The sequence below is a fragment of the Giraffa tippelskirchi genome, chromosome 1 (assembly GCF_054371585.1).
Source record: "Giraffa tippelskirchi isolate mGirTip1 chromosome 1, T2T-mGirTip1v1.2.pri, whole genome shotgun sequence".
In the NCBI taxonomy this organism is placed as follows: Eukaryota; Metazoa; Chordata; class Mammalia; order Artiodactyla; family Giraffidae; genus Giraffa; species Giraffa tippelskirchi.
The window spans coordinates 143,835,775-143,862,136 of NC_137275.1; the positions used below are offsets into that span (position 1 = coordinate 143,835,775).

The 26,362-nt window shown below is 37.9% G+C and overlaps 1 protein-coding gene across 2 annotated transcripts in view; it reads left to right on the plus strand.

Annotated features, from left to right (window-relative positions):
• Positions 1–11,343: 11,343 nt before the first annotated feature.
• MLLT3 (MLLT3 super elongation complex subunit) overlaps positions 11,344–26,362 on the plus strand; it is a 273,832-nt gene continuing 258,813 nt past the window's right edge. Inside the window, exons 1-3 of one of the 2 annotated variants that reach the window (XM_081570026.1) lie at positions 11,344–11,542; positions 11,932–12,002; positions 12,953–13,133. In XM_081570026.1, the coding sequence (XP_081426152.1) occupies positions 12,000–12,002; positions 12,953–13,133 (184 nt within the window). In that variant the 5' untranslated portion in view covers positions 11,344–11,542; positions 11,932–11,999. The remainder of the gene's footprint in view (positions 11,543–11,931; positions 12,003–12,952; positions 13,134–26,362) is intronic. The other variant, XM_081570017.1, reaches the window with a different exon arrangement.

Genomic DNA, 26,362 nt, shown 5'->3' on the forward strand with positions numbered 1-26,362 from the left:
TTTTGACTTGTAGGCCAATGTGTTGATCTTTAATCAAAATGTCTGGGGTATGGCAGGAGCAGTACACAGCTGTATGCATTTCTATGAGAATTAAAAGTCTTAACTGAAGGAAAAGTTAAGAGGTATGACATCTCTGAAGGACAATCTGGTGGCTTTTGTCTACAGAGTAACCACAGTTTGGGTAAGAACCACAGTATAACAACTAATTAATTGAGAAATTATATGGACTATATTATATGCAGTCATAGCTACTACACTGGGGTTACCGAATCAAAATCAAAATCCATCTCTAAAATCTTTACCCTCAGAGTAAAGAAATTTTTTACAGTAAAGTTATTTTATTTATAATACCCATACATTTTGTTTTGTGGTTTAGCTTTTTTTTTTTTTCCTTAAAGTGATTTGGATTTATCTTGTTTATGTGTCCTTTATTTGGAGTCTGATTTTTTTTTCTCCACTTGTTTTTCTCGATGACCTTCTTTGCTCCTGACTGACATTTTGAGGAAAGAGTGGTGCCTTTGTGTACTCTAATCTCTGAAATTTGGAACGGAAACACAGAGGTCTCTACCTTGCTTCTGTTTTATCTGCTCTTACCCATTCCTCTCTCTGGTATATGGTTAACAATGACAACAAAAAATCCTCACTAGGATCCTGGCCCTAAGAATGAGAGCCTGGAGAGTAATTTATTAATCTGCTATTTGTTCAAAACTCTGTCCAGTCTTTAGACACTGCATAGCCTGTACTGGATCAAGAGAAGGTCCTATTCCTGATTCTGAGAAGTGCAAACCTGACAGGTGTCAGAGGTAGGTGACCTTTAAAGAAAATATTAACAGAGAACAAAAGTATTAGATGGTTTCTAAATGAGCCAAGGCTACTCACCCAGCTGCCCTTGAGCAATAAAAAAGGAAAGTCAGGGCATTATACACCGGGTCAGTGATAAAAGCCATGAAAAAAAATAATCTTTCTAAGTTAGACAATGCTGATATTGGCAGTCCTTGAATGCTATTAAACACACACACACTTCTTTTAGAGAAATGCTTAATGGTGCACAATTAAGCGATCTGTGGAACTGAATGACCTTTAAATTGCTGTAATCTCATGAAGGAAACCTTTCACATACAGCATCTACTTTTGAAAGAACCTTCACATGAAAATACTGCCACTAATTCAGCAGGGCATGCCAGACTCCTGTCCTGCATCTTGCTCCCTTTTGAAGCCCTTCATTACTGGAGAAAAGCTAAGATCACCAAAGATGCTTACCTTAAACCTGTTAGTCAACCAAAAGCCATCACACTTTTATAATTCAAAAACAAATTTGGTGATGAGCATAAAGGAAAGATTATAAAGTATCGAGTGCCCACTCTCCACCAAATCTGATCTTCTATCTTTTCTTTCAAACAAAATCCTCTTGACTACAATATTTTCTCTCGTTATTTCCCCTACTTTTGTTCTTGTTAAGTTTTTTTTTTTTTTTTTTTTTTTTTAGGAAACAAAAACACACGCTATTGAAAACCCTTATACTGAACTGTGAATCCAGAAATTAGTTTTGAATCTTGAGGATCATTTTCCCCCTAAAACTTATACTTTAAGAAAAAAACAAAACAAAACCTACAGAAAATGTAGTGCAATAATCACTTCAATTCATTTGTATTCTCTCTTGCTCTCAACGTATAATTGTGTATAACAATGGATTTATTTATTATTTGCATTAATCTATTTGAGAGTAAGTTATAAGTTAGACATCAGAATACTTTCCTAAACACTTCAGTATGTAGTTCCTAAAAACTAGGAGAGTCTTCTGTATAACCACAAAGTCATTAGCACATCCACTTAACTTAACCTTGATACCATATGTGTGTGTGTGTGTTAGTAGCTCAGTTGTACCCAGCTCTTTGCAATCTCATGGACTGTAGCCTGCCAGGCTCCTCTGTCCATGGGGATTCTCCAGGCAACAGTACTGGATTGGGTTGCCATTCTCTTCTCCATGGGATCTTCCCAACCTAGGGATCGAATCCAGGTATTCTGCATTGTAGGCAGATTCTTTACCATCTGAGCTAACAGGGAGGCCCTGCTACCATATATATAGTACATATTCAAATTTCCCCAGTTATTTCAGGAATTTCCTTAGACTGTTTTTTTGTTTATATGTTTTCTATTGGATCTAGAATCTAGTTAACGATCAGGTATTGTATTTAGTTGTCATGTTTCTTTCGTTGCCTTTAGTCTGAAACATTTCCTCACTTTTTTAGGAGAGAAGTCAACTATGATATTGATTTCTGAAGAATCCAGGCCAGTTATCTTGTAAAACATCCCACATGACCTGGATTTGTCTGATTTCTTCCTCAAAGATGCAAACATTTTTGACAGGAATATGACATAGGTGATGCTGTATGCTTTTTATTAATCATATCAAGAGGGACATGTCAGATCGTCTTATCATTGGTGATGGTCACTTGGTTAAGTGATCTCCACCAGATTTCTCCATTGCAAAGACTCTTTTCTTCTTTTGTAATTAATATGGAATCTGTGGGATGATGCAATGAGGCTTGATATCATTGTGAATAATATGTTCTCCAAAAATCTTTCACTCTTTATTTTCAACATATATTGATGAGTTTTGACTAAATCTATTACTGCATTGGTTGCTGCAAGACAATGATCTTTCAAAGTCTATCATTCCTTTTACATACATTAATTAGCTAGTATTTTTCTATGAGGAGACATTTTTCTTTTTATCTGCTTGCTAGTTTTCTCAAAGTATCATTACAGACTCATAGATTCTTTTTGAGACTCAAATTGTCCCAAATGGATCAATTGTAGGCTTAAAAATGAAATTTTGATTTGGAAGTACACTCGGTACCTGTTTGTGACCATAGTAAAGAATTTCAACCATGTTTTCTTTCTTCCTTTTTCTTTGTAAGGATTATTGCCAATGTCATGGCTAAATCTTTCTTTCTTATAGAGATATAAGTGAATAACAAAGGTTTATTGTTAAGTGCTTAATAACATCTTTTATTATTTGTAACAACTTATCAACTCTAAGGCAACAATTATGAAATGACTTAAAATAAATGATGATGTTAAAGGTATCCTATACTTGTAGCCTGATTTTTCAAAGGACCAAGAACAGTGGCTGACCTTCAATGGACAGCCAATAAAAGTTAATTGAATGCATTGAATTAATAATAAACCAAAATGTCAAAGTCATGAAGCAGAAGCCAAAAGATTGAAATAATATATATTAAGGGTATAATTGTATAGAAATAAGTAAAGTCCTTTTTTATTCTCAGTGACTTTTATCTCCTTGTTAAAACTTGAAATTTCTGCCACATTGCTACCATTACAGTTCAGAAGATAGTCCTTCCCAGAGAAAGGCAAATATTGTATGTTATCACTTACATGTGGAATCAAAAGAATAGAACGAATAAATGTAACAAAAGCAGACTCACATAGAGAAAACAAACTAGCGGTTACCAGTAAGGAGAGTAATGGGGAAGGGGCAATATAGGGGTAGGAGATTGAAGAGCACAGACTACTATACGTAAAATAAATGAGATACAAGAATATACTGCACCTCAACATAATAAAAGCTATATATGACAAACCCACAGCAAACATTATCGTAAATGGTGAAAAACTGAAAGCATTTCCCCTAAAGTCAGGAACAAGACAAGCGTGCCCACTCTCACCACTACTATTCAACATAGTTTTGGAAGTTTTGGTCACAGCAATCAGAGCAGAAAAAGAAATAAAAGGAAACCAGATTGGAAAAGAAGAAGCAAAACTCTCACTATTTCTATATGACATGATCCTCTACATAGAAAACCCTAAAGACTCCACCAGAAAATTACTAGAGCTAATCAATGGATATAGTAAAGTTGTAGGATATAAAATTAACACACAGAAATCTCTTGCATTCCTATACACTAACAGCGAGAAAACAGAAAGAGAAATTAAGGAAACAATTTCATTCACCATTGCAACGAAAAGAATAAAATACTTAGGCATATATCTATCTAAAGAAACAAAAGACCTATATATAGAAAACCATAAAACACTGGTGAGAGAAATCAAAGAGGACACATATAGATGGAGAAATATACTGTGTTCATGGATCGGAAGAATCAATATAGTGAAAATGAGTATACTACCCAAAACAATCTATAGATTCAATGCAATCCCTATCAAGCTACCAACAGTATTTTTCACAGAACTAGAACAAATAATTTCACAATTTGTATGGAAATACAAAAAACCTTGAATAACCAAAGCAATCTTGAGAAAGAATAACGGAACTGGAGGAATCAACCTGCCTGACTTCAGGCTCTACTACAAAGCCACAGTCATCAAGACAGTATGGTACTGGCACAAAGATAGAAATATAGATCAATGGAACAAAATAGAAAGCCCAGAGATAAATCCATGCACCTATGGACACCTTATCTTTGACAAAGGAGGCAAGAATATACAATGGAGAAAAGACAATCTCTTTAACAAGTGGTGCTGGGAAAACTGGTCAACCACTTGTAAAAGAATGAAACTAGAACACTTTCTAACACCATACACAAAAATAAACTCAAAATGGATTAAAGATCTAAATGTAAGACCAGAAACTATAAAACTCCTAGAGGAAAACATAGGCAAAACACTCTCCGACATAAATCACAGCAGGATCCTCCATGACCCACCTCCCAGAATATTGGAAATAAAAGCAAAAATAAACAAATGGGACCTAATTAAAATTAAAAGCTTTTGCACAACAAAGGAAACTATAAGCAAGGTGAAAAGACAGCCTTCAGAATGGGAGAAAATAATAGCAAACGAAGCAACAGACAAACAATTAATCTCAAAAATATACAAGCAACTCCTGCAGCCGAATTCCAGAAAAATAAACGACCCAATCAAAAAGTGGGCCAAAGAACTAAACAGACACTTCTCCAAAGAGGACATGCAGATGGCTAACAAACACATGAAAAGATGCTCAACATCACTCATTATCAGAGAAATGCAAATCAAAACCACAATGAGGTATCATTTCACGCCCGTCAGAATGGCTGCTATCCAAAAGTCTACAAGCAATAAATGCTAGAGAGGGTGTGGAGAAAAGGGAACCCTCTTACACTATTGGTGGGAATGCAAACTAGTACAGCCACTATGGAGAACAGTGTGGAGATTCCTCAAAAAACTGGAAATAGAACTGCCATATGATCCAGCAATCCCACTGCTGGGCATACACACTGGGGAAACCAGACTTGAAAGAGACATGTGTACCCCAATGTTCATCGCAGCACTGTTTATAATAGCCAGGACATGGAGGCAGCCTAGATGCCCATCAGCAGACGAATGGATAAGGAAGCTGTGGTACATATGCACAATGGAATATTACTCAGCCTTTAAAAAGAATACTTTCGAATCAGTTCTAATGAGGTGGATGAAACTGGAGCCTATTATACAGAGTGAAGTAAGCCAGAAAGAAAAACACCAATACAGTATACTAACACATATATGTGGTATTTAGTTAATTGGTAAAGATAACCTTGTATGCGAGACATCAAAAGAGACACAGATAAATAAAACAGTATTATGGGCTCTATGGGAGAGGGCGAGGATGGGAGGATATGGGAGAATGGCACTGAAGCATGTAAATTATCATATGTGAAATGAATCGCCAGTCCAGGTTCAATGCATGATACAGGGTGCTCGGGGCTGGTGCACCAGGATGACCAGGAGGGATGGGATGGGGAGGGAGGTGGGAGGGGGGTTCTGGAAGGGGAAAACATGTACACCCATAGTGGATTCATGTCAATGTATGGCAAAACAAATACAATATTTTAAAGTTAAAAAATAGATAAATAAACTAATTAAAAAAAGAATATGTTGCATAGTATAGAAAATATACCTAATATTTTATAATAACTTTAAATGCAGTTTAACCTATAAAAACATTGAACACTATATTGTACACTTGAAACCAATATAATATTGTAAATAAATGATATTTTATTTTAAAAAAAGATCATCCTTCCCTATCTTTCCCTTATTTGATTTCACGAAGAATACATACTAGAACTATATAAATAATAATAGTCCTTAGGAGTTTTTTTGATTCACCACACTGGTAAATGAGTAGTCCTTCTTTCCTATCAATTTCTGTTGCTTCCTAGACCAATAGCTTTTGCCAAATAAGTCTATCTCTGGGATAAGAAATTGCTTATAAAAGTTAGAAAGTGGGGTCCAAAAGAGGTCTTTGGACTTTGGACAAAGCACTAAAGATAGGAAATGTGGACTTCTCTATGAGAAAACTATGAATGGAAACTGACGAATAGAGGCAGTCATGCACATTTTGTACAATTAAAAAAAATTCTGACTCTAACATAAACTTACATCAACAAAAACCCCCCACGTAAATTGTGTCACTGTAGGTTATCTACAAAGTGGATAATATGCTCATGGATTATTCAGAGCTGACTGTAAATAGTTTAACTCAACCAGGATACTTGATCCTACCAGAAAGTAGTAAATCACTCACTTCTCAGAGGCTTAGTATTATTTTCAAACCACTCTCAAGTCATTTAATACAAGGAAGGGAGTAATTTCTTTTTCCTAAATTTCTTTTGCACTTTTGATTGAAGTTTTACCTGTTGACATTAGTTCATAGGCCCAATATTTTTCCATTTTATTAAATAAGGCCAAATACAGTTTATGATTTTAGGTTGTTTTAACTCTCCATTCCTATTGTAATATATGAATAGGAGAGGTGAAATCATACACAAAAACAGAATTTGCACTGAAAATCAAGGAGGTCAAATCATTCTTTAAAGAAAGATAGGAAATTGTGCAGTGGCCTTTGAAGAGATGCCAGAGACACATAGAGTAAAACGGTCTACTTTTTAGATAGCTTGTTTTATAGCAAGCAGATTTAATTTAACATGTATTTTACCTATAAATATTCCACTGGGATCCTTGTATATATTAGGAAGACATTTTCAATCACATGATATCAACTGCCTCCAATATTTATCTTGTTTCATTTGTAGGTCTTATATAACATCCTTGATTAATTTTCAGGCCTTGAGGTGCTATTTATTAAATTAGGGACACAGCCCACTAAATTAATAAATTATTATTGCAGAGGCACTCTTGTATTCTGAGTGTATAAGTACATTGCTTAAATTACTCTCAGGGAATAATTTACACATGAAGAGGCTCTGGTGGTTCAAATGGCTTTGTGTGTTTCTTATCTCTGGACTAGGTGCTTAAGTGGGTATCAAAGCAATTGTTTTTTCAAAGTGGTAATGGTTTGTACTATTAAGGGGTTCCCAATACACTATTCTAGAACTATGAATTAAATGTAATGTTAAAAAACAACATTTTGACCAAAAATTTCCATAAAAAAATGGAGACTGTTTTTGAGAAAATATGCTCATAATCTTGAAAGGCTTTGTAAGCTTTCTTTGACTGTGAGTTTCTTTTTCTTTTCCTTAAAAGAGCTGCAATAAGGTGAACATAGAAAACACTTCAGATCAAAGAAGAAGAAATTAACTTGGCTGCTGTTGCAAAAAAGATGCTATTCCCCTTCTACCTTATTGAAAGGTGGAATAAGGACAATGCTCCTGGGATTCTAATCTTGTTTCACCGGTTTTCCTATCCTTGGGATGTTTGAGTCAAATTTGCATGCTGCTTGCTTATGTGTGACACACATCTATATCCCAAATTTAGGCATTATAAAATTTAAAACAGAGATAAGGTTTTGGTAAAGTATCTCCCTTGGGTCATAGACTCTGAGAGTGGGAACCCTGTCATTCTTATATTCTTAGAGCCTAGCTCTGTGTCTGGCACATGGAATAGGAGAAATATCATTTTGGTGAATGAACATATGGGTGAAGGATACAGAAAAAGTGCACTATTATGGAAAAAAATCCCTAATTATTCTGAATCTAATATTTGCAAGATGTTTGGTTATGTGTATCCCATTATCTATTTTTTTCCCATGCATTATTCTTCCTTTCCCCCCAAAATCCAGACAGCAAAGAATGAGCAAGGGTTAATTTTAATTGATCTGACTATGGAGTTTATACATCAATAATCTCTCACAAGTAAGTAAAATTGTATTAAGAAGCAACACCCTAATTACTCTTTAAAGGAGTTATGTGGTGCTAGAGCATCCAAACTGGCCTCAGCTTCTAAATGAAACAAATCAATTGTCAATAAAAGGACTAGAACCAGAAAATGATGCAGGGGAGTAGCCATGGTGGTAGCAGTGATCCAGTAGTGCAGATCCATCCCGGACATATTCTTCTTTTATTCTCCATCAAGTATTTTATTTGACATGATGATGTCGATTGCTTTTCTTTTCTGCTCCTCAAAACTAACTCTATGGTGCTTCACACTCTGCCAAGCACTGCAGTATGAATTTTGGTAAGACAAGTGTTTTTTTGGATAAATAAATGGTTTTATCCCTCATCACTTCCGTTTAATTTTTTGGGGGGTGGTATTTAGAACTAAAAAAATTGGTTGAAAAACTTATTTGCAAAATACTTTCTATAATTACATTGTCCAGTATGGAAAGGGTTGTTTCACATTTGTACCTCACCTGAAACACAAAGAGCTTCAGATATGCTCAATACAAAATTAACCTGCTGTTAGTTCTGTTTTGAATCCTTTTAATTAATAGCTTCTAGAATAGGCTGTAAGTATATATTGGCATAAATTGAAAGACTGGCATAAATTCCTTTGCCCAAAAGTAGAATCTGGAGTATAAAGGGTTGTGTTTTCTTTTCTTTCTTTTCCCCCCATCCTGGTTTTTTTTTGTTGTTGTTGCAAAGAGGTCACATAAGGACGTCCGTGGAAGGGCTCCGTGCGCCATCTACTGACGGAATCTATATTTCCAGGGTCCGGAGAAAGAATTACCCTTACGGTTTTTACAGCATTCTTTGAGAAAGGAGAAATAATGGTAAAAGATCCTCTCTGACTCTATGGCTTAGATGACTCCTGGAATAAATCTGAATTCTGCGAGCACGTAATTCAGAAAGGAGACATCAGTCCCTCAGCGCAGTATGGATCATAGAGAGAATCCCACGACAGCCCTGATGGCTTTGGAAGAAGTTAGCCAAACCCCAAAGTCAACTCAAGCGAAGAATGGATTATTATTTTTCACCCGTGTGCTAAGCTAGACTCGCTGCCTAATGGTTGTGCTTTATAGAAAACGGCTTAATTAATGGCACATCCAGATAGCCATCAGTTTTCTATCTTATTATTCCAAAGGACTTCTTTCCAATTTGATTATTTTATTTAAAAATTTAATAATGCATAGCAAGTAGGTCCATCCCTCACTTAGATCCTAACACAGTTTGTTTGGGTGCATGTTAACTTAGTTCTTATACACAAACACAGACACAAGCACACATATGCCTGCAAGATGACATGCATCAATGTCCATGTGGGTTAGTTGAGAATCTAAGCTCTTGGACTTGGATTAAAATGTTTCTATCCACAACCGTTCTCTCCATTATTTTACTAGGTCCAGTTATTTCACTAGGTCCAGGAAAAGGGTGGGAGGAATTGGGATCCACCGGTAAAAGAAGCTTTCTTGGTTTTAAGTGGGAGAGAGCAGAGTTATCAGTTTTAGTGGTTCAAACCACTCAAGTTGGAACCTTGCAGTGGAAATTAAAATTGTCCAGAAACGGTCAGATTTGATTCTGTTTATCTTCATGTGAGCAGCTGGAAGGACTGACAAATTAACATCGAGGATCCCTGATGTCCCAGCTAACACCTTTCCCCTATATCACTCTCTTTAATCCAAGGGCCCAGACAACTTGCTTTCGTGGTTTTAAGAAAGAAAAATATGAAAAGAAGAAAGCGATATAGTTGAGCCGAAAACATAAAAGAGAGGCAAGTAAAGAGGGAAGATAGAGAGAAGAGAATGAAATCAGGGGAAAGATTCAGAAAGAAGTTGGGAGGTAGGAAAAAGGGGAGAAAAGAAAGAAGATAAAGGGAGCAAAAAAAGGAATGAGGGCTAGGAAGATGCAAGGATCCTTCTATAACGAACCGAAGTTACACCCATCTTTCACTTTCAAATCAATCGTCTAGATCTTATCCGTTTCCTTTGTAAAGGTTGTCTGTGTTACTAAAGGAAGCTAGTCAGTCCTCCTACCCCGCCCCACGCGTGTCTGCGCTATTCTACCTCGGCCATCCAGACCAAGTAAAATCCGAGTGGAAACCTTTGTAGGAACGCGACTCTGGGAGCACTCCTGCGACTGGTTATCACCCGGGAGCCTAACAGGATTAATACCCAGAGATGGATTACGTTGGCTGTCACCAATACGCCTAAAGATTATAATCCAATTTATGCACATTACAGTCAGTATTAACTTTATCTGCTATTTTAAGACTCCCAGTTGCCCCCCGCGACCTTAGAGGACAATTTTTCACGTTCTGATGCAACCCAGCAGGCTGTCAGGAGTGGGAACCTCCCGCAAAATACAACCCCCAGCCTGGTCCCGGAAGGTCTGCACCCAGCATTCCCAGGTATCTCGCATTCACCTGGGCACAGCTCTGTGGTGCCTCTCATTTGTGGATTACCAACGCTGGAGGCTATCCCTGGGAAGGAAATAGCCTTCTTATTTCTGCTCTTGTTCATTTCATTTTAAAATTTTCGGTAGCGGTAGCAGAAGGGCGGGGTGTGTGGATGGGAAAGGGGGCCAGGGAATCATTGCCGGTTATAAAACTGAGCGATTGCTTTTAGATGCTGTTTGAAAGGGTGGCATTTCTCTCGCTCTGTCTTTAAATAAGTTTGTTTGGGTGTGAGTTCTTGCCTTTTCAGCACAAAACCGTAAAAAAGACGTGGTGGAAAGTAAAAGAAAGCCCCCTCCCTTCCTGGAGCGTGCTAACTAACGCCAAAGACTTAATTTAACACCCTTTATCCGGAGGCTGGGGGCTCTAGGCAGTGGCTACATTCCAGCAGTTTTAATCCGTTTTTTATTGTAGGGCGAGAGGAGCTTACACAGAGACTGGGATGGCTCCCCAGCTGGCCGCTCTCCCCACTCCAGCGCCCCCTCCCCGCCCCCCTCCCCACCCCCCAGCAGGAACCTGTTACTTTAAGCGAGGCGTTCCAGTGTGGCGGTGCTGGCAGCCCGGGTTTCGGGAGGTGGCCGGTGATTGGCTCTTTCGAGCTCCCCCTGGCTCGCTCGCTCGGCCTCCCCGCGCGCTCCGCCCCGCCCGCGCGCCCTCCCTCCGCCCCGTGAGGCTCGGAGCCCCGGTGTCAGGCGCCACGGCGCATGCTCCGGAATCTCATCCTCTGGCCCTGGAGCTGCTGCTGCTGCTGCTGCTTTTGCTTTTGGGGCTGAGTTTAATAAGCGAGCGAGCGAGCGAGCAAGCGATCGCGGGGGGAAAAAGGCAGAGAATGTCCGCCATCTACCCTCCGCTCCTGGGCGCGCTCTCATTCATAGCAGCCTCTTCATGAATTACAGCTGAGGGGGGCGGGGGAGGGGGGTACCACACAACACCCCAGCAAACCTCCGGGCCCCCAGGCATGGCTAGCTCGGTAAGTACCTGCAAAAATAATAATAAAAGACCCCCCCCCCCCCGCGCCTTTCCTCCCTAGCCCCTGCGCCGCCACCGCAGCCCAGACAGCGCCAGCGCTCAGCGGTTCCAATTAGAGAAAGGTTGGTACGGCTTGCAGGGAGCTGCTGCCTCTCCCTCAGCCTCCGTTCCCCTCCCTCCCACCCCCCTCCCTGGCGCGCGCGCACACACACACACACACACACACACTCACACACTAACACACACTCGCCCCTCCACCCCCCGCGCCTCCCTCCCTCCTCGCCTCTTTGCAATCGCAAGAAGCGCACTCTCGCTCACACGCGCGCACTCACACACACACACACACACACACGGTGGAAGGAGGCGAATAATAACTCAGCCATATTTCAGCCGCCGCCGCCGCCGGGAGCCGCGGGCACAGTCGGGGGACGCGGCGAGCAGCCTCGCCGGCCGCTACGATGGTGCGTTCTCCGCTGCGCGCGAGTGTGAGCCGGAGTGAGCGGGCTGACAGCCGCGGGGCTGCACGCAACTTTGCCCCCGCGCCGGGCTGTGCGCAGTCCGGGCTCCGGGGCTGTCCGCCCGCCGCCCTGCCTTTCTGAATTTCATTTTTTGGGGGAGGTGGGAGGTACTTTGGGGCCACTTTGGCTCTTGGAAGTGTGTTGCGGGGGCTTTCTTAGGCTGGCCTCGCCGATCGCGTGGGGCTTTTCGCTGGGGGGTGCGGGGTGCATTAAGTTATGGACGCCTCGGCGTGTTTTCCTGAGGGCGTGTGTGCGTGTGTGTGTGACGACGTCTCATTTTTGTTGTGCACAAATCCCGTGGTAAGAACACGGGAGTTTGTGCCCATCGGCAGAGGCTGCTTGTAGTTTCCATTCCGCCTGGCACAGCGCTCCACACGCACGCACACACACACGTACACAAAGACTTCCTCGGCGTGTGTCTGTCGCCGCGGCACTTTCGGGGTGGGGGCTCGCGAGAACCCCATTCGGGTGTCCCAGCTACCTCCCCTCCCACGGCGGGCAACCGCCCCGGCATCGCCTCCTAATTGTCTAATTTGTTTCCGATGCATTCGTTGCCGTGCTTGTAGTGGCTGACTGTGCTCGCTCCTTTTAATCCTGCCCCCCGCCCCGACCACCGGACCCCCTTCCAGATCGGGGGTAACATTCCGTTACAATCCCGGCCTGTATGGATGCGGGCCCGGGGGTACCGGGGGCCGGGCAGGCCGGGTAGGCTGCATTTGGGGGGTGTGGGGTGTGCGCGCCCACGCGCGTGAAACGTGGATGCAGAGGGCACTGCCGTTTCCTTTTATGTGCGTTTCAAGAAGGAGGAAAAAAAAAATGTCAGGCGCAATGTTCAGTGTCGAACGGTCGCCTTCCTGTTGTTCAAGGCTGTCTCTCCTCCCCCTTGCCCGCAGTGTGCCGTGCAGGTGAAGCTGGAGCTGGGGCACCGCGCCCAGGTGAGGAAAAAACCCACCGTGGAGGGCTTCACCCACGACTGGATGGTGTTCGTGCGCGGTCCGGAGCACAGTAACATACAGCACTTTGTGGAGAAAGTCGTCTTCCACTTGCACGAAAGCTTTCCTAGGCCAAAAAGAGGTAGGGCTCGAATACAAAAGGAGCTTGATAAAAAATGTCTTTGCTGGCGGTGGAAACAATCGCTTGGTCCGGGCGGTCCCCCTGCCCCTCTCCCCGCCCCCCGCGTCGCGCTCGCCGGCGTAGCTCGGGACCGGGGTGCGCGGCGCCGCGCTGGCCAGGTCCCCGCTCCCGCCCGCGCGCGCGCCACTTCGGCTCCTTGAAAGTCACCGCAGAGAAAGGACCGTCAGGTGTCGAGTGTTTATTCATCCCAAGCTAGCTCTCACCGGTCCTCTGGGGTTAGCCGCGGATTCTGCGGGGAAACTGCAATTAGTTGCTGGGTTTGGAGGCGTGGGGAGTGGGGCTGGAGGGAATAAACAGCTTGCGCTTTTTTTTTTTTTAAACCTAGAGAAATTGAGATTTACCTGTGTTGTTAGCAAAGGATGCATGGGAGGTAGTTATTGTTCCGTCTGGAGAAGTCGCCGGTCTTTAGGATCCTCTCTGCCTTCCTCCTTGTGTGAGGCGTTAGGTGCCAGTTGTCATAGACTTTTCTTTTTTGTGGGTTATCCACCCCGACCTCCCACCGTCAGGATTTTATGTTCAGTTGGGAGTAGGGGAAGCGGGGCGCCTTAGCCCCCCAATGGCACTTGATTGCTCATTCGATTTTGAGCCAGGTTCATAAGTGTTTGCCCGATGTGATCTGCAGGGGAGAGGGTCCCTGCCAGAGGTCGAAGCTAAGTTTCAGAGGAATGGTGTTGTCTTGCCTTCTCCTTCAGCCCTCCTTCACCTTGGTTTTTAGCAGCCTTGGTGTCTGGTTTGCATAATTCTGCTCAGCCTCTGAGGTCTCAAAACATTTTCCGTAAAGGACAGTTTTGGAAAAAAGAGGAACGGAGTGTTATTTTACAAGACATTTAAAGAAGGTTTGAGAAATCCCAATTTCTAGTCCCTTCAGCCTCTGGAAAGCTACTGTCCCGTTGTTTTAGTTGGATTAGTGGAGGTAACAGTACAAATACAATAAGGTGCTTTGTTTGTGATCAGGTTTATTTATCTAAGTGGACACAATGGTTAGCAGTTATCTTCCATTTGATCCATAATCTTTATTGGCATCTAGAAGTCCTGCAGTTTCTTAGCTTAACATCATAATAAATCCATTCTGCTTAGAGCTACGGTGGAAATTATTGAACATTCTAGGGCTTGAATAAAGAAAGGAGAAACGTTGTGTGCCTTAGAGGTGGCAGAGGTTTGTGTTGACGCTTATTTTTGTTTCCAGAGCTCCTGTAATAGGTCTTAGGATTGTATGTTTTGCCTATAATGGTTTGTTTTATAGCTGCTCTTGAAAACTCCAACAGTTGAATTTGATGGGCTTTGCTGGTTGGTTAATAAATGAGTCCAGCTTCTCACAGAGGGGTAGGGATATGCATGGCCTATTGGAAATAACATTTAGATTTTGTTAGCACTTTGTATAAGAAGAGAGCCAGAGATAGTATACTTAATTTTTCCTCTGAACTGTGATGAAGATGAGTATTGTCAAGTTTCTGTCCCTCTGTGAGTTTGGGTCTGATGCTTCTTGGGATCTTGTTTTTCGTTTTCCATCTGTCCATAGAGCCACAGCCGAGGAGTTTAAACAAAAGAAACCACCTTCTAAGACCCTTGCTTGGTACCCGCTGTTAGGACTACGTGGCTGTCGTTCACTTCCAGGTGAAACACCCTTAACAACAACAACAACAAAAAAGCCATATTTATTGTATTAGGAAAACTAAGCCAGTTGGCCAAAGATGTAGCTCTTAAGGTAACTTTGTTTAGGCTCCTTAACAATCCACAAATTGGCATTATGAAATTAGAGGTGATCAACCTCTCCACATTTCACCACTGTTTCTCTGCTTCAGTGGGTGTGTGTGGTGATGTCTCCTTTTATTTCCCATACTTAATGATTTTCTGTCCAGCCTGAGGGGACGTGAGAGTGCTGCCTGTGCAGCCCACACCTGGGAGTTTTGTTGCTAGGTGTGGTAAGTGGTTTGATAACACCAGGGTCTTCTCAGACGCCTCTAGTGAGAGATGTCTGCTTGTTGGTAGGGTTCTTCAATTTTTATTCTCAATTGTGGAGTTTCTTGATGTAGTCTATAAGCCATTGTTTCAAAATGTTTATTTTTGGAGTTTTATTTGTATGTGTGCTTCCCATGATGTGACAAGTCCTGGGAAAAATGCCAGCTTACATAGCCCAGGAGAGACCTTGTCATACTGTAATTACGCATGATTCAGATTGCAAGAGGTTTCTCTGTTCATTGGGAATAGTTAGTTGTAAATTCAAGTAACACCAAACATGCCACTTAATCCTGGGGACTTATTTTTTGGCTTATGAGGTCTTTTGAAATGATAAGAATAAATCCAGAATAAGAATGCCAGGCATTTCTAAGTCTACTTCTGTACCTTTTAAAGTGTTATATTTTTGATATTATAGATCTATAAATAAGAGGATTGAAAATGGGAGAGACTGCAAAAATGGCTTTGTGAGAAATCTGAGTTACAAGAAATGCATACTGTAAACTGTAAATGGCTATTAATAATACCAGTTTAAGTCACTTTCAAAATGTATGGTAGTTGATAAACAGAAGTGGATTTAGATCTGAGGATGAACTGCTCAAGCCATTAAGATGGATGAGTTCTTAGTTTCATAAATCTTTGGTTTGGAAAAGCAAATTGATTTTCATGTTGATTTCCTCTATTCCATAGTAATATTATGAGAACTTGTAGGGGAAAAAAATTACAGTAAATTCAACTTGTTGTCCATTGAGAATTACATATGCCATTTCAAAACTGAACTAATTGGACTTGAATTGATAAGGTTTTGCTCTGTCCTAAAGACAGTTGCAATTTAAAACTACTAGCACAAAATCCTAGAAAGGAGATTTTGATGAAATAGTGCAGCCTGGAATATCCATTAGCTTTACATAATAGGCATGTCAAACTATGATGCATTTTAAAACTATCTGCTTGCAAAAAAAGACCATATCTTATTTATTACTATCACAGATTTATAATAGTCTGATATGACTGAAATGGATAGTCACATTCAAAACATTTCATTTAAAATATTAATGTTTTCATTTTCAGTATGATGTGAATTTGAGTGAACTTTCTTTTCAATTACTGCCATCCTTGCTATTGCAATCTGTTCCATTGACATTTATGATATGAAATCTGTTGCTTATTATTTTATGTAAGCTAATTTGGCCACTGGTATGATTTGATAGCTTATTATTTGTAGCCTTAGTCCTTTGAGTGGGCAGATAGAGCGCAGTAAATCTATACTTGTAACTTCCCTTTAAGTGTTTGAGCCCAGTTTTACTGTGTAGTTCTGATTTGTGTTAGTCTTCCGAAATAGTTTGAATAACTTTTTATCAGGGTATCTAAAATTTAAGGGCTTACTAGTTGAAAATATTGTGTGCACCTGGTGTATTTTGTCTCCTGAGATATTTAAAAGGTTTACAGAAGAAAAAAAGAGGTGGATGACTATACTGATAGTCAGTGAGTGTTACAAGATTTGTGTAGAATTCTGTATGGAATTAAGACGACCAGTGAGAACAGTTTTACAGCTTGACATTTTGAAGCAACATAAAGTATAATTTACCAAAGCGCACTTAAAAAGCTGAATTGCTAGAGGAAATCTCATATGCTGTTAGTAAGAATGTAAATTGGGCACGGACATTTTGGAGGACATTTGGCAAAATCTATTAAGATTTTAAATGTTTATGCACATCCACCCAGCAATTTTACTTCTAGGAATTTTCTAACAGATATAGCTTCACAACTACACAAAGTTACAGCATTTTTTTGACTGTATTTTGATAGCAAACATTTGGAAGCAATCCATAGAAGGGACCTCAGTGGGGTACGGTTAGATCTTGGTGATCTATTTAAAATAGAGGGTAAATCTATTTGTAGATGCAGGAAGATCTTCAAGAGATGTTAGGTGAAATAAGGTAATCAATGTAATCCCATTTAAAAAATGTGCTTATACAGATAAAAAGTATATGTATGTATGTGGATAAAATAAATTCTGGATGAATGAACATCAGACTCTTACTAATAGCTTTCTTAAGTGGATGCTATGGTATTGGTGGTGATGAGAGGTTTTTTTCTTTTGTAGTGTTTGACTTTTCTAAAGATAAATGTTAATTCTTTACATTTAAAGCCTTCAAATGAGCACTCATTACTTTTTAAGACAAAACAACAAAAGTAAAGGCCCAGTATATGCTACTGCCTTTTGGACATGGATTACCATGTAGTTCTCTAAAAGTGCTCTTCAACTTTCTTGGGTAGATATTGTTGACCAGTGGTGAGGAGGAATTAGACTTAGGAATTTTTATGTAAATTGTATGTATTAATATTGCCTGTATTTGAAATTAACCAGAAATAGTTTAAACAAATTACTTACTAATTTAAGAATAACAATCATCAACCCATTAGGTGAGTGTATAGATATTATTTTAATGAACAATTATCTTCTAAAACAAAAAGAAAAGTGAGAAGAGTAGCATCATTTTATTTGTGTTTGTATGCAGTCTCTTTAATCTTTTGCTTAATAGAAGACCATCAGATCTGCTTATGTCTTCTGTATTTGGTCTGTTGTGTTACCACTCATCATGTAGTCTTTGGAAAACTCTGCTGTACACTTATGAGAGAACAAGGGTGAAATGGCAAATAACGTCTTAGAGTTGTTATAAAAATAGTTTTAATTTTGCCAGTTCCTGGAAAAAGTTATGGGCATCCTGGGATCCGCAGACTTATACTCGGTGAACCTCTGATATAAAATAAGCATAATACTACCTGACACAGATAAACAGCTCTGTTAAGAAGTGGAAGGTGATTTTCTTTGTAACCACTATTATTGTTGCTAATAAAAATACTTATTTAATGGAAAGAGAAAGGATAAAATTTCCAAGGTATTTGCATGGTTAAATTCCAGTGTAACAATTATCTAACACATTTTTTTTCCAAAAAGGAAAATCCAAGCTTGGTTTTACTGGCTATATTTTATAGTTAACATTGCTGCCTGTTTTATGATGCAGAAGCCTTTTATATCTATTATTTTGGGTAACCCTCTGTAGAAGTACCTTTGGGAGGTAGACAAATCTGGGAGATCAGTCAGTTTTATAATTTTTCTTTAAAGATTTTTTTTGTTCCTTCTCTTGGCTCTTTGAAGTTTCCTTCTAATGGTCTCCCATGGACCAACCTGAGCCCTTTAGGTCTTTTCCTGATCATCTAATACAATGATACCCACTACTTAACACAGCTTTTACAGTTCTAAGATGTGGAACTTTCTTGGTGTTTTTTTTTTTTTTTTTAATCTCTTAGTGACTTAAGTCTTCAAAAGAGAACTTGGAAAAGTTTAGATACTTGGGAATGGGGGAAATGTTAAACACAATTATAGCAGTTATGTAATTAAGCAAGGACTCAATATATTACTGAACTTACTGGACTTTAATCTTTATTGGCCAGATTTCAGGATATTTTTGATCTCTAGAACAATGTTTCACACTGTCCCAATGGAAATAATACAGAATTCTGTAGGTTTTTTTCCCCTCAGCTTTTGTGTTTTCACTCCTCAACCAAGCTGCTAATATGTAGGAGAGATTCTCTTGTCTCAGTGATACAAATTTATATTCTTTTAAAACATTTTGTGTGTGTGTGGCCAGAATCTCTTTACTTCATTCTCTTCCTCATAACAGATATTTTAATTTATTAATCTTGTCTTCTCTTATATTTTGTGGTTCTCATTATTTTGTAGTGCTATATTTTCTTTTGGGAATATGATTTGTCTGAAAAGAGTTTTTGGGTAAATAATTTCCTATAGATGATATTACAGGTAGTTGACAAGTTTTGATGTTATCATAGAAACTGAGACATTACATTGCACAGTTTTACAGTTTAGCCTTTATGAAGAATGCATATATTAATTTTTTATATACAAATTAAAATTATATTTTCTAATTTATACATATATGTTCACTGTAGAAAAATCAAACCATAGAAATATCAAGAAAGGAGTCACCTGCAAATTCTTAATAGATAACCATAATTGATATTTTGGTAGGCATCTTTTTATAATTATGTTTATATTTGTATACACACACAAATTAACTTTAAATTATAATTTATTCAGCAAGTGGTTTTTGGAGCTCTTATCATGTGCCTAGAGTATTTCTAGAAGTTGGGGATAAAACACAGATGAGCATTCCTGCCCTTGTGGTATGTGGTGGGATATCTTTTTAAAGCTGAATTTGATGGTATCACATTAAATATAGATTTGTTTATTTGAAAATTTATATTGTTCTCATTTCTAATTTGTTATGAATAATGCTCTGATGAACATCCTTGACATTTATTTTTATGTTTTTTCAATAATTTTCTTATGTATATAGGTTTTACATTTTGACATTCATTACCAAACTTCACTTCAAAAAGATTGTACAAGTTTATACTTCCTTAGGAGTTGGGAGACTGCCCATTTCCCCACATGGCTGCCAGTACTGGGGATTAAAAGGTTTTTTTTAATCTTTGCCAATCTGCTGCATGAACTGATACCTCATTTTTATTTGCATTTATTTGATTAGTAATGCCACATATCTTTGTGTATACATATTTACCATTTGCTGTTGGTGATAATGCTTGTTTTGAGTCCTTTTTGTATCCTCAAAAAAGGGAGGTATAGGAAAATACAAAGGAAAGAATAATAAAATAAACATTCACATCCCTTTACTGAGAATGAACATATATTTACATTTTATCATATTTTTTTAACTTTTTATTTTATATTGGAGTATAGTTGATTAACAGTGTTATAGTTTCAGGTATATAGAAAAGTGATTCAGTTTTACATATACGTATATCTCTTCTTTATTGAATTCTTTTCCACTTAGGTCTTTACATAATAGTGAGTAGAGTTCTCTGTGCTATATAGTAGGTCCTTTTTGGCTTATTTTTCTTATTTGATTCCTTGTTTGATTTGAGGGAATTAAGTATTATAGATATGGCTCAAGTTTTTAAATGATTCCCAATCTTTTCTTCTAAGTCTTCGATCTCTTCCCCATCTATTTATGTACATTTGCACATTTATACTGCTACAGGTGATAGTATATTGTGTCTTAAAATCTTCACGAAGTGTATCCTACTGGGTGAATCATTTTTTCAATTGAGATGTAATTCATATACCATAAAATTCACCTTTTTAAAGTGGAAAATTTAGTGTTTTTAGTATATGCATAAGATTGTGCAAAAGCTATTTAATTCAAGGCCATTTCCTTGAGTAAATCATTTTGTATCTTGCTCCCCCCACCCTTCTTGGCCTCAATACATCTTGAACCTTTCCCCATTTTATCTTTAGAGACCCAATTCATTCCCTTTAATTTTTTCTGCTTAGTATTTTGTTTAGGAGTATGTTCTATAGTAACTTTTCTGTCCTATTAAGCAATATATGGGTCATTTTTTGTTCTGGGCAGTGAATATCTTTGTACTTGCTACCTTGTGCAAATGAGGAAGATTTTGGATATAGATCTAGGGTACCAGCTGTGTCTGCTTCCATTTGCAATGGACATTGTCAGATTGCTCCACAAAGTAGCTGTGACAGTTTATATTCTGTCAGGGAATGAGTATCATTTTCTCTACATTTTTGCCAACATTGAATATTTTAAAATTTCTCATTTTTGTTATTAGCTGCAGTAGTGTCTTTTTGTTTCAATTGCATTTCTCTGTTTCCTAATGGGGTTAAGCATTTTCTGTATGCTTACTGACCATTTACATTCCCTCTTTTGAAAACAGAGGGAAATTGCCTATATTGATTTCTTTTTATATCCTCTGTCTTAAAATAAAGAAGATTTGCCTTGTCTGTGGGATGTTAATTCTTTGTTATTTGTGTGGAAAACATCTTGTCTCATTTTTGTTTCTGTTTCTTGGTAGCCTAATGTATGGTATCTTTTTGTCATACATAAGTTTTTAATCTTGCCAAATTGATTTGTTTTATTTTGTTTTCCTGTCTGGTTTTGGGGTTTTGTGGAAGAATATAATTTGTGGGCATGGTAATGTGCTTAACCAACAGGCTTTGTATGTGCAGGATACAGTGAAAGGACTGGGGGAGATGTAAATAACAGAAAGAGGAGGTCCCTGCCTTCAATGTGCTTGTGTCTTTTAGAGTTGGCAAGGACTCTTGAGATTCTTCATCTTTGTTTACCCTCTCATTTTACTTTTAATCAGAAGCCTAGAAATGTGAAGTGATCTCGCATGTAGACACAATGAGTCACAAGTGTGCTGGTGCAAAGATAACTAGTAATAAATGGTGGTAAATGTTTACTTTTAAAACACTGTGTAATTATTCACTTATATTAGCAGATAAATGTTCAGCCATAACTGCTTTTGTAGACATGATCTAGGACTTAATTAAGTGGTGGTAACCATGGTAGATGCCGTTTAAAATGAAGAGGTTCTCTATAACCACTTTTGGGTAAAATCAAATTCATTTTATGGATTAATTTAAGGTTTTCCTTTGAGATTAAATCATTAGGAAAAATTGCGTCTGAACGGTAGATATTCCCTGATATTTTCCACCCCCACCACCTCCATGGTAAGATTCCAGCTCTTTGAAGGATACAGAACATTGTTTTAAGAAATAAAACCTCATCTTTTTAACTTACGTGTGTTAAGTTTGTAGTGATCAAGGCCCAAAGAGTCTAGCATCTGGGTGTGATTTAGTTGGTATGTCAGTAGTTAACAGTTACCTTTTTTGGATAAAATCAATGCATTGTTTTTTATGAAAGAAAATTATGGCTTATACTGAGCTTAATTCTGAGGTCCATTTATTTGAAATAATGTTCATAAGTGAATATAAAGATCAGTTGAATTTAATTAGTTATGACCCATGTTAGAAGATTGATATTCTCAGAGCAAATAAATTTTAATATATTTAATTTTGCCAAATACGAATGTTTTTCTTTGTTCCTTCCAGCAGAAATCGTTAGTTAGTTATTTTCCCATCAATACTAGTCCAAATGCTATGTATATGTATTGATTTTTAAGAGCAAAATATACATGAACAATTTCCTAAAATATTAATACAATAATAGTGGCCTAGACAGTGGAGAGATTTACTTTCTCTTAATGTTTCTGGATATAAATTTAGTCTGCATGATGCCTTTAATTTTTGCAGATAGGTTTTGTAGTCTTCTTGCCTTTCCTCCCAGGGTAGTATTGGGGATGATTAAGGTCAGATGATTCCATGTGTCTATTTATTTGGATAAGCATTTATAACATTTGGAATGTTTAAAAACAAAGTTCATTTACATAGAACCATGAAAAAAAAAACAAACGAAGGTTCATTGTAGACTTCGTGTCATCCATACCTTCTACCCGAAGTACTCCATTGATAGGAGCTGCTGAATAATGAAAGCTTCCTTTGTGTTGAAGAAATATTCTTCTATTTTATGAAATGTTTTTCTTCATTTGGGTTCTTTCCTTGTTCCTATAATATAAGCAGCTGTTTTGTACTGACTTTTACGGAAAAACAGAGTTCAGGCCATTGGGATTTTGTTGCTCTTATTAACAGTGGGATGTGTGTGTGTGTGTGGTGCTCAGTTGTGCCCGGCTCTTTGCGACCCCATGGACTGTACCCCACCAGGCTTCTCTGTCTGTGGAATTTTCCAGGCAAGAACACTGGAGTGGGTTGTCATTTCCTACTCCAGGGGATCTTCCCAACCCAGGGATTGAAACCTTATCTCCTGTGTCTCCTGCACTGGCAGGCAGATCCTTTGCCACTGAACCACCTGGGAAGCCCTTTAGTATGATAAGTTATGCAAAATGTTGACATAGCTCCAGATTGTCTAATCAGAGATGCTTGTTTTATAACTTTTCCTACTTAATGCCCAGAAGTAGTACAGGGAAGTGGGGAGCTACCTTCTTCCCCATAGGGAGCACAAAGCCTTCATTACATGTTTCAGCTAGCCCAGTGCTCATCTTTCCTGTGTATGTATCTGTTGTTTCTGTTGTGCTGCCTTAGAGTTGCACATCCAAGGAGCTAGGACCAATATTATCACTATGGTTAGTACTCATACCTTTAATCAATGTAGTCTAGACACGGGCAACGGTATAATATCAAAGTGGTTATCGCAAGTCAGAAAGAGTTAGAATCCTGATTAGGCTTCCCCTCCTCTAAGTGGTAAATTATTACTCAGTCTTCTGAAACTTATTTCCTCTGTACCTCTAATAACTGACTTCATGTAAATAGAACCACCACTTGAATTTAGCAAAAAACATTGTGTTGGCCCAGAATCACATTTTCTAGAATGTTTTAGCTTAGTAGTTATAGGCAAAAATGAATTTTTCTCCTTTTCTCTCTTTTCTTTCTTTCTTACCTACTTCAAGTGCTTATTTAAAAACTGGACGCAAATTTGAGCAACTTGGCCAAGTTTTTTTCTTTTTTTTTCTTATTACTTAATCCGTGAAATAAAACTAGCCTTTTAGCTTAAAAATAGGAGTCAGATGTATTCCAGTAACTGGTAGGAGCAGTATTTAGCAATACAGCAGAAAAGACTCTGGCCGGGGGAAGTAAAAGGGATATGTTTGGACTGAGTAAGTTCTGTGGGCTTTTCCAGCTCTAAAATATTATTTTTCCTTGGTTTTTAAAAAAGGATACATGCTGAGTGTGTCATTGATTTACCTTTTTAAAAAAAATAATGATGAGATACCTACCACTTATTACATTTCAGCTGTATATTGGTTATCATGCTAGACAATAGACATGTGTTGATATGTTTAATTTCTCATTTTTCAAAAGTGTAGCAGTTTGGAGAATGATTAAAAAAAACTAAAATGTTGACATGAATTTCAGTATATTGGAATATTACACTGCTTAAATGGTGTGTGAACAGTGAAATGGGTAAAAGACTTGTTGAATATCAGGGAAATAGATGATAATGTGGATAATTCACCAAGTAGGTGGTTAAGTTTGGGTTATGAAAAGTTACTTTCTGACTATATTGGTGCCATTTATACCTACTCTCAACTACTTCTTGTAGGTTGGAGCAGTTCAGGAACTCATGAGACTGTTTATTTGAAACTTCTCTCTCTAATATGGCTCTTGACCAGGTCATTGGATCATTGGTTTTTTTCATGAAAGTTGACTGATAATTTAAAAAAAAATTTCATATGACACAAGCCAGACCTTGAAATTTTGTCACTTGTTTTGCTTTTTGAAAGTATCATGTTTCAGGTAACTATTTATATATCTATTACCAATAGAGTAATAAGTGAGGACTTAGACTTACATTACCAGGTGAACAGGTTAGAAGAAAGTATGTCAAATCTTTGATCACTCAACATATTTGCAGGACTTTCTGTTTAATAATGCAGATGCTTAATTGAAGTTGCCTTGAAAAGCAAGTGCCCTTTCAGCCTTCACTTGCAACATGCTGCATAACTTTTAGGTTAAAGAAAAATTATTCTAGTTATCACTCCAGCTTGTTAATGGGAATTGTTGACTGACCAACTAGAGCCAAGAATTTAATTATGCAAAATACACAAATGCAGATATTTTAAAGAGAGTAGCAAATGAATGAGAATTTTCATACTTGTAAAGGCTACACAGTAGCTTGTAGTTAATGCTACTTGGTTTAGTATCTTTCTGTGGAGTCTTTTTTTTTGGATTTATCATGACCATTGATTTTAGTATGATTCAGTTCATTTTCTTTATGAACTAAACATTTCTGGCAAATGGCCAGAATTGTTCATCTTTATCCACATTTGGAGAATTGTATGGCAGATAAAAATACATCAGTGAAAAGATGGGAAGAAAATACTTCACACAGTGTTAATGAAAGTTATCTCTGAGAGGTGGGATATCAGGAAATTCTTGTCATCAGTAAAAGTTGTTGGATTTTTCAAGCTTTCTTGAATAATGCATACTAATGTGAAAGTTAAACTAGATACTTAAATGTACATAAGGATATTTTTACAATAAGCTTTTTAGTTTTTTTAAAAAGTAATCTCACTTGAAGCATTAACAGAAATGTCTTCCCCAAGGAACATTTTCATATTTTGATATTTGAAATTTAACCACCCTGTCATTCTGAGTGTTTTCTTTTAATATTACTATGAATATATGTATAAATGTTTCACAAGTTGACTGTAACCTTTAAAGAGACATATATAAATCATATTCTTACCTTTCTTAACAATTAATTGTGTTAAGGTGTAAAACTAATCAGATTAACTTGATATATAAGTACATGATATATGTATAAATTTTTCTTTGTAATAGAAAGACAACTGTGTTTATTATTTCAGTAGAACATACACTTTTGGAGTATTTAGGAATGTTTTGAGAAGTTTGACCTTTTTAATCTGTAGAATTTTGATAAATATAACTTTGTTGATTAATATGTTTATCTTGATGTATAGTGGAGAAAAATTTCCAGAGCCTACATCTGACTTAAAAATTGTCTGCAAATGAAAGAACTGTCATTATGCTTACATATATGGTGGTGTGTTAGGAATAAATGGGATCCATAGTTGGAAATAAATATCCACTTCTTGTTTGTGAGTCCCTTGGAGGAGGGCATGGCAACCCACTCCAGTATCCATGCCTGGAAAATCCCATAGACAGAGAGCCTGGCAGACTGCAATTCATAGAGTCACACAGAGTTGGACACGATGAAGTGATTTAGCATGCATGCATGTATATAATTTGGAAGTTACATATTAAATTATGAGAAATAAAAGGTACAAAAACAACTGCCAAAACCAAGGCAAAAATAACGTTTGGGGCAGGGAAGTAAGTAGTTCTTTTTGGATGGAGAATTGATGCATAACTGCATAAACACAAACAGTATTTAGCATTAAAAGGTGTTTCAATACTGTTCGATATATAGACTTCAAAAATAACTAGAAGTCAAAAAAAGAAAATAAAATGTAATTTCATGTTTTATAGATAATGCAGATAGATTGATGTGAATATTCCTAAATAATTTCTGCAAAATGAGGGAGTTGATTTTAGTTGTCTTAAAAGGTCTCTTAGCAGTCTTGGTTTATCTGATTAAGTCCACAATATTATGATTAATGGGAAAACATCTTTGCCTTTTTAACATTAAAAAACCACTATTACAAGTATATTATACTCAAATGCATAGCAAAACTGTATGTCAAATAAAAACAAAACTGTTTTCCCTTTAGTGTTAGATGCTTTTACAAAAATCATAAATTATATTCAG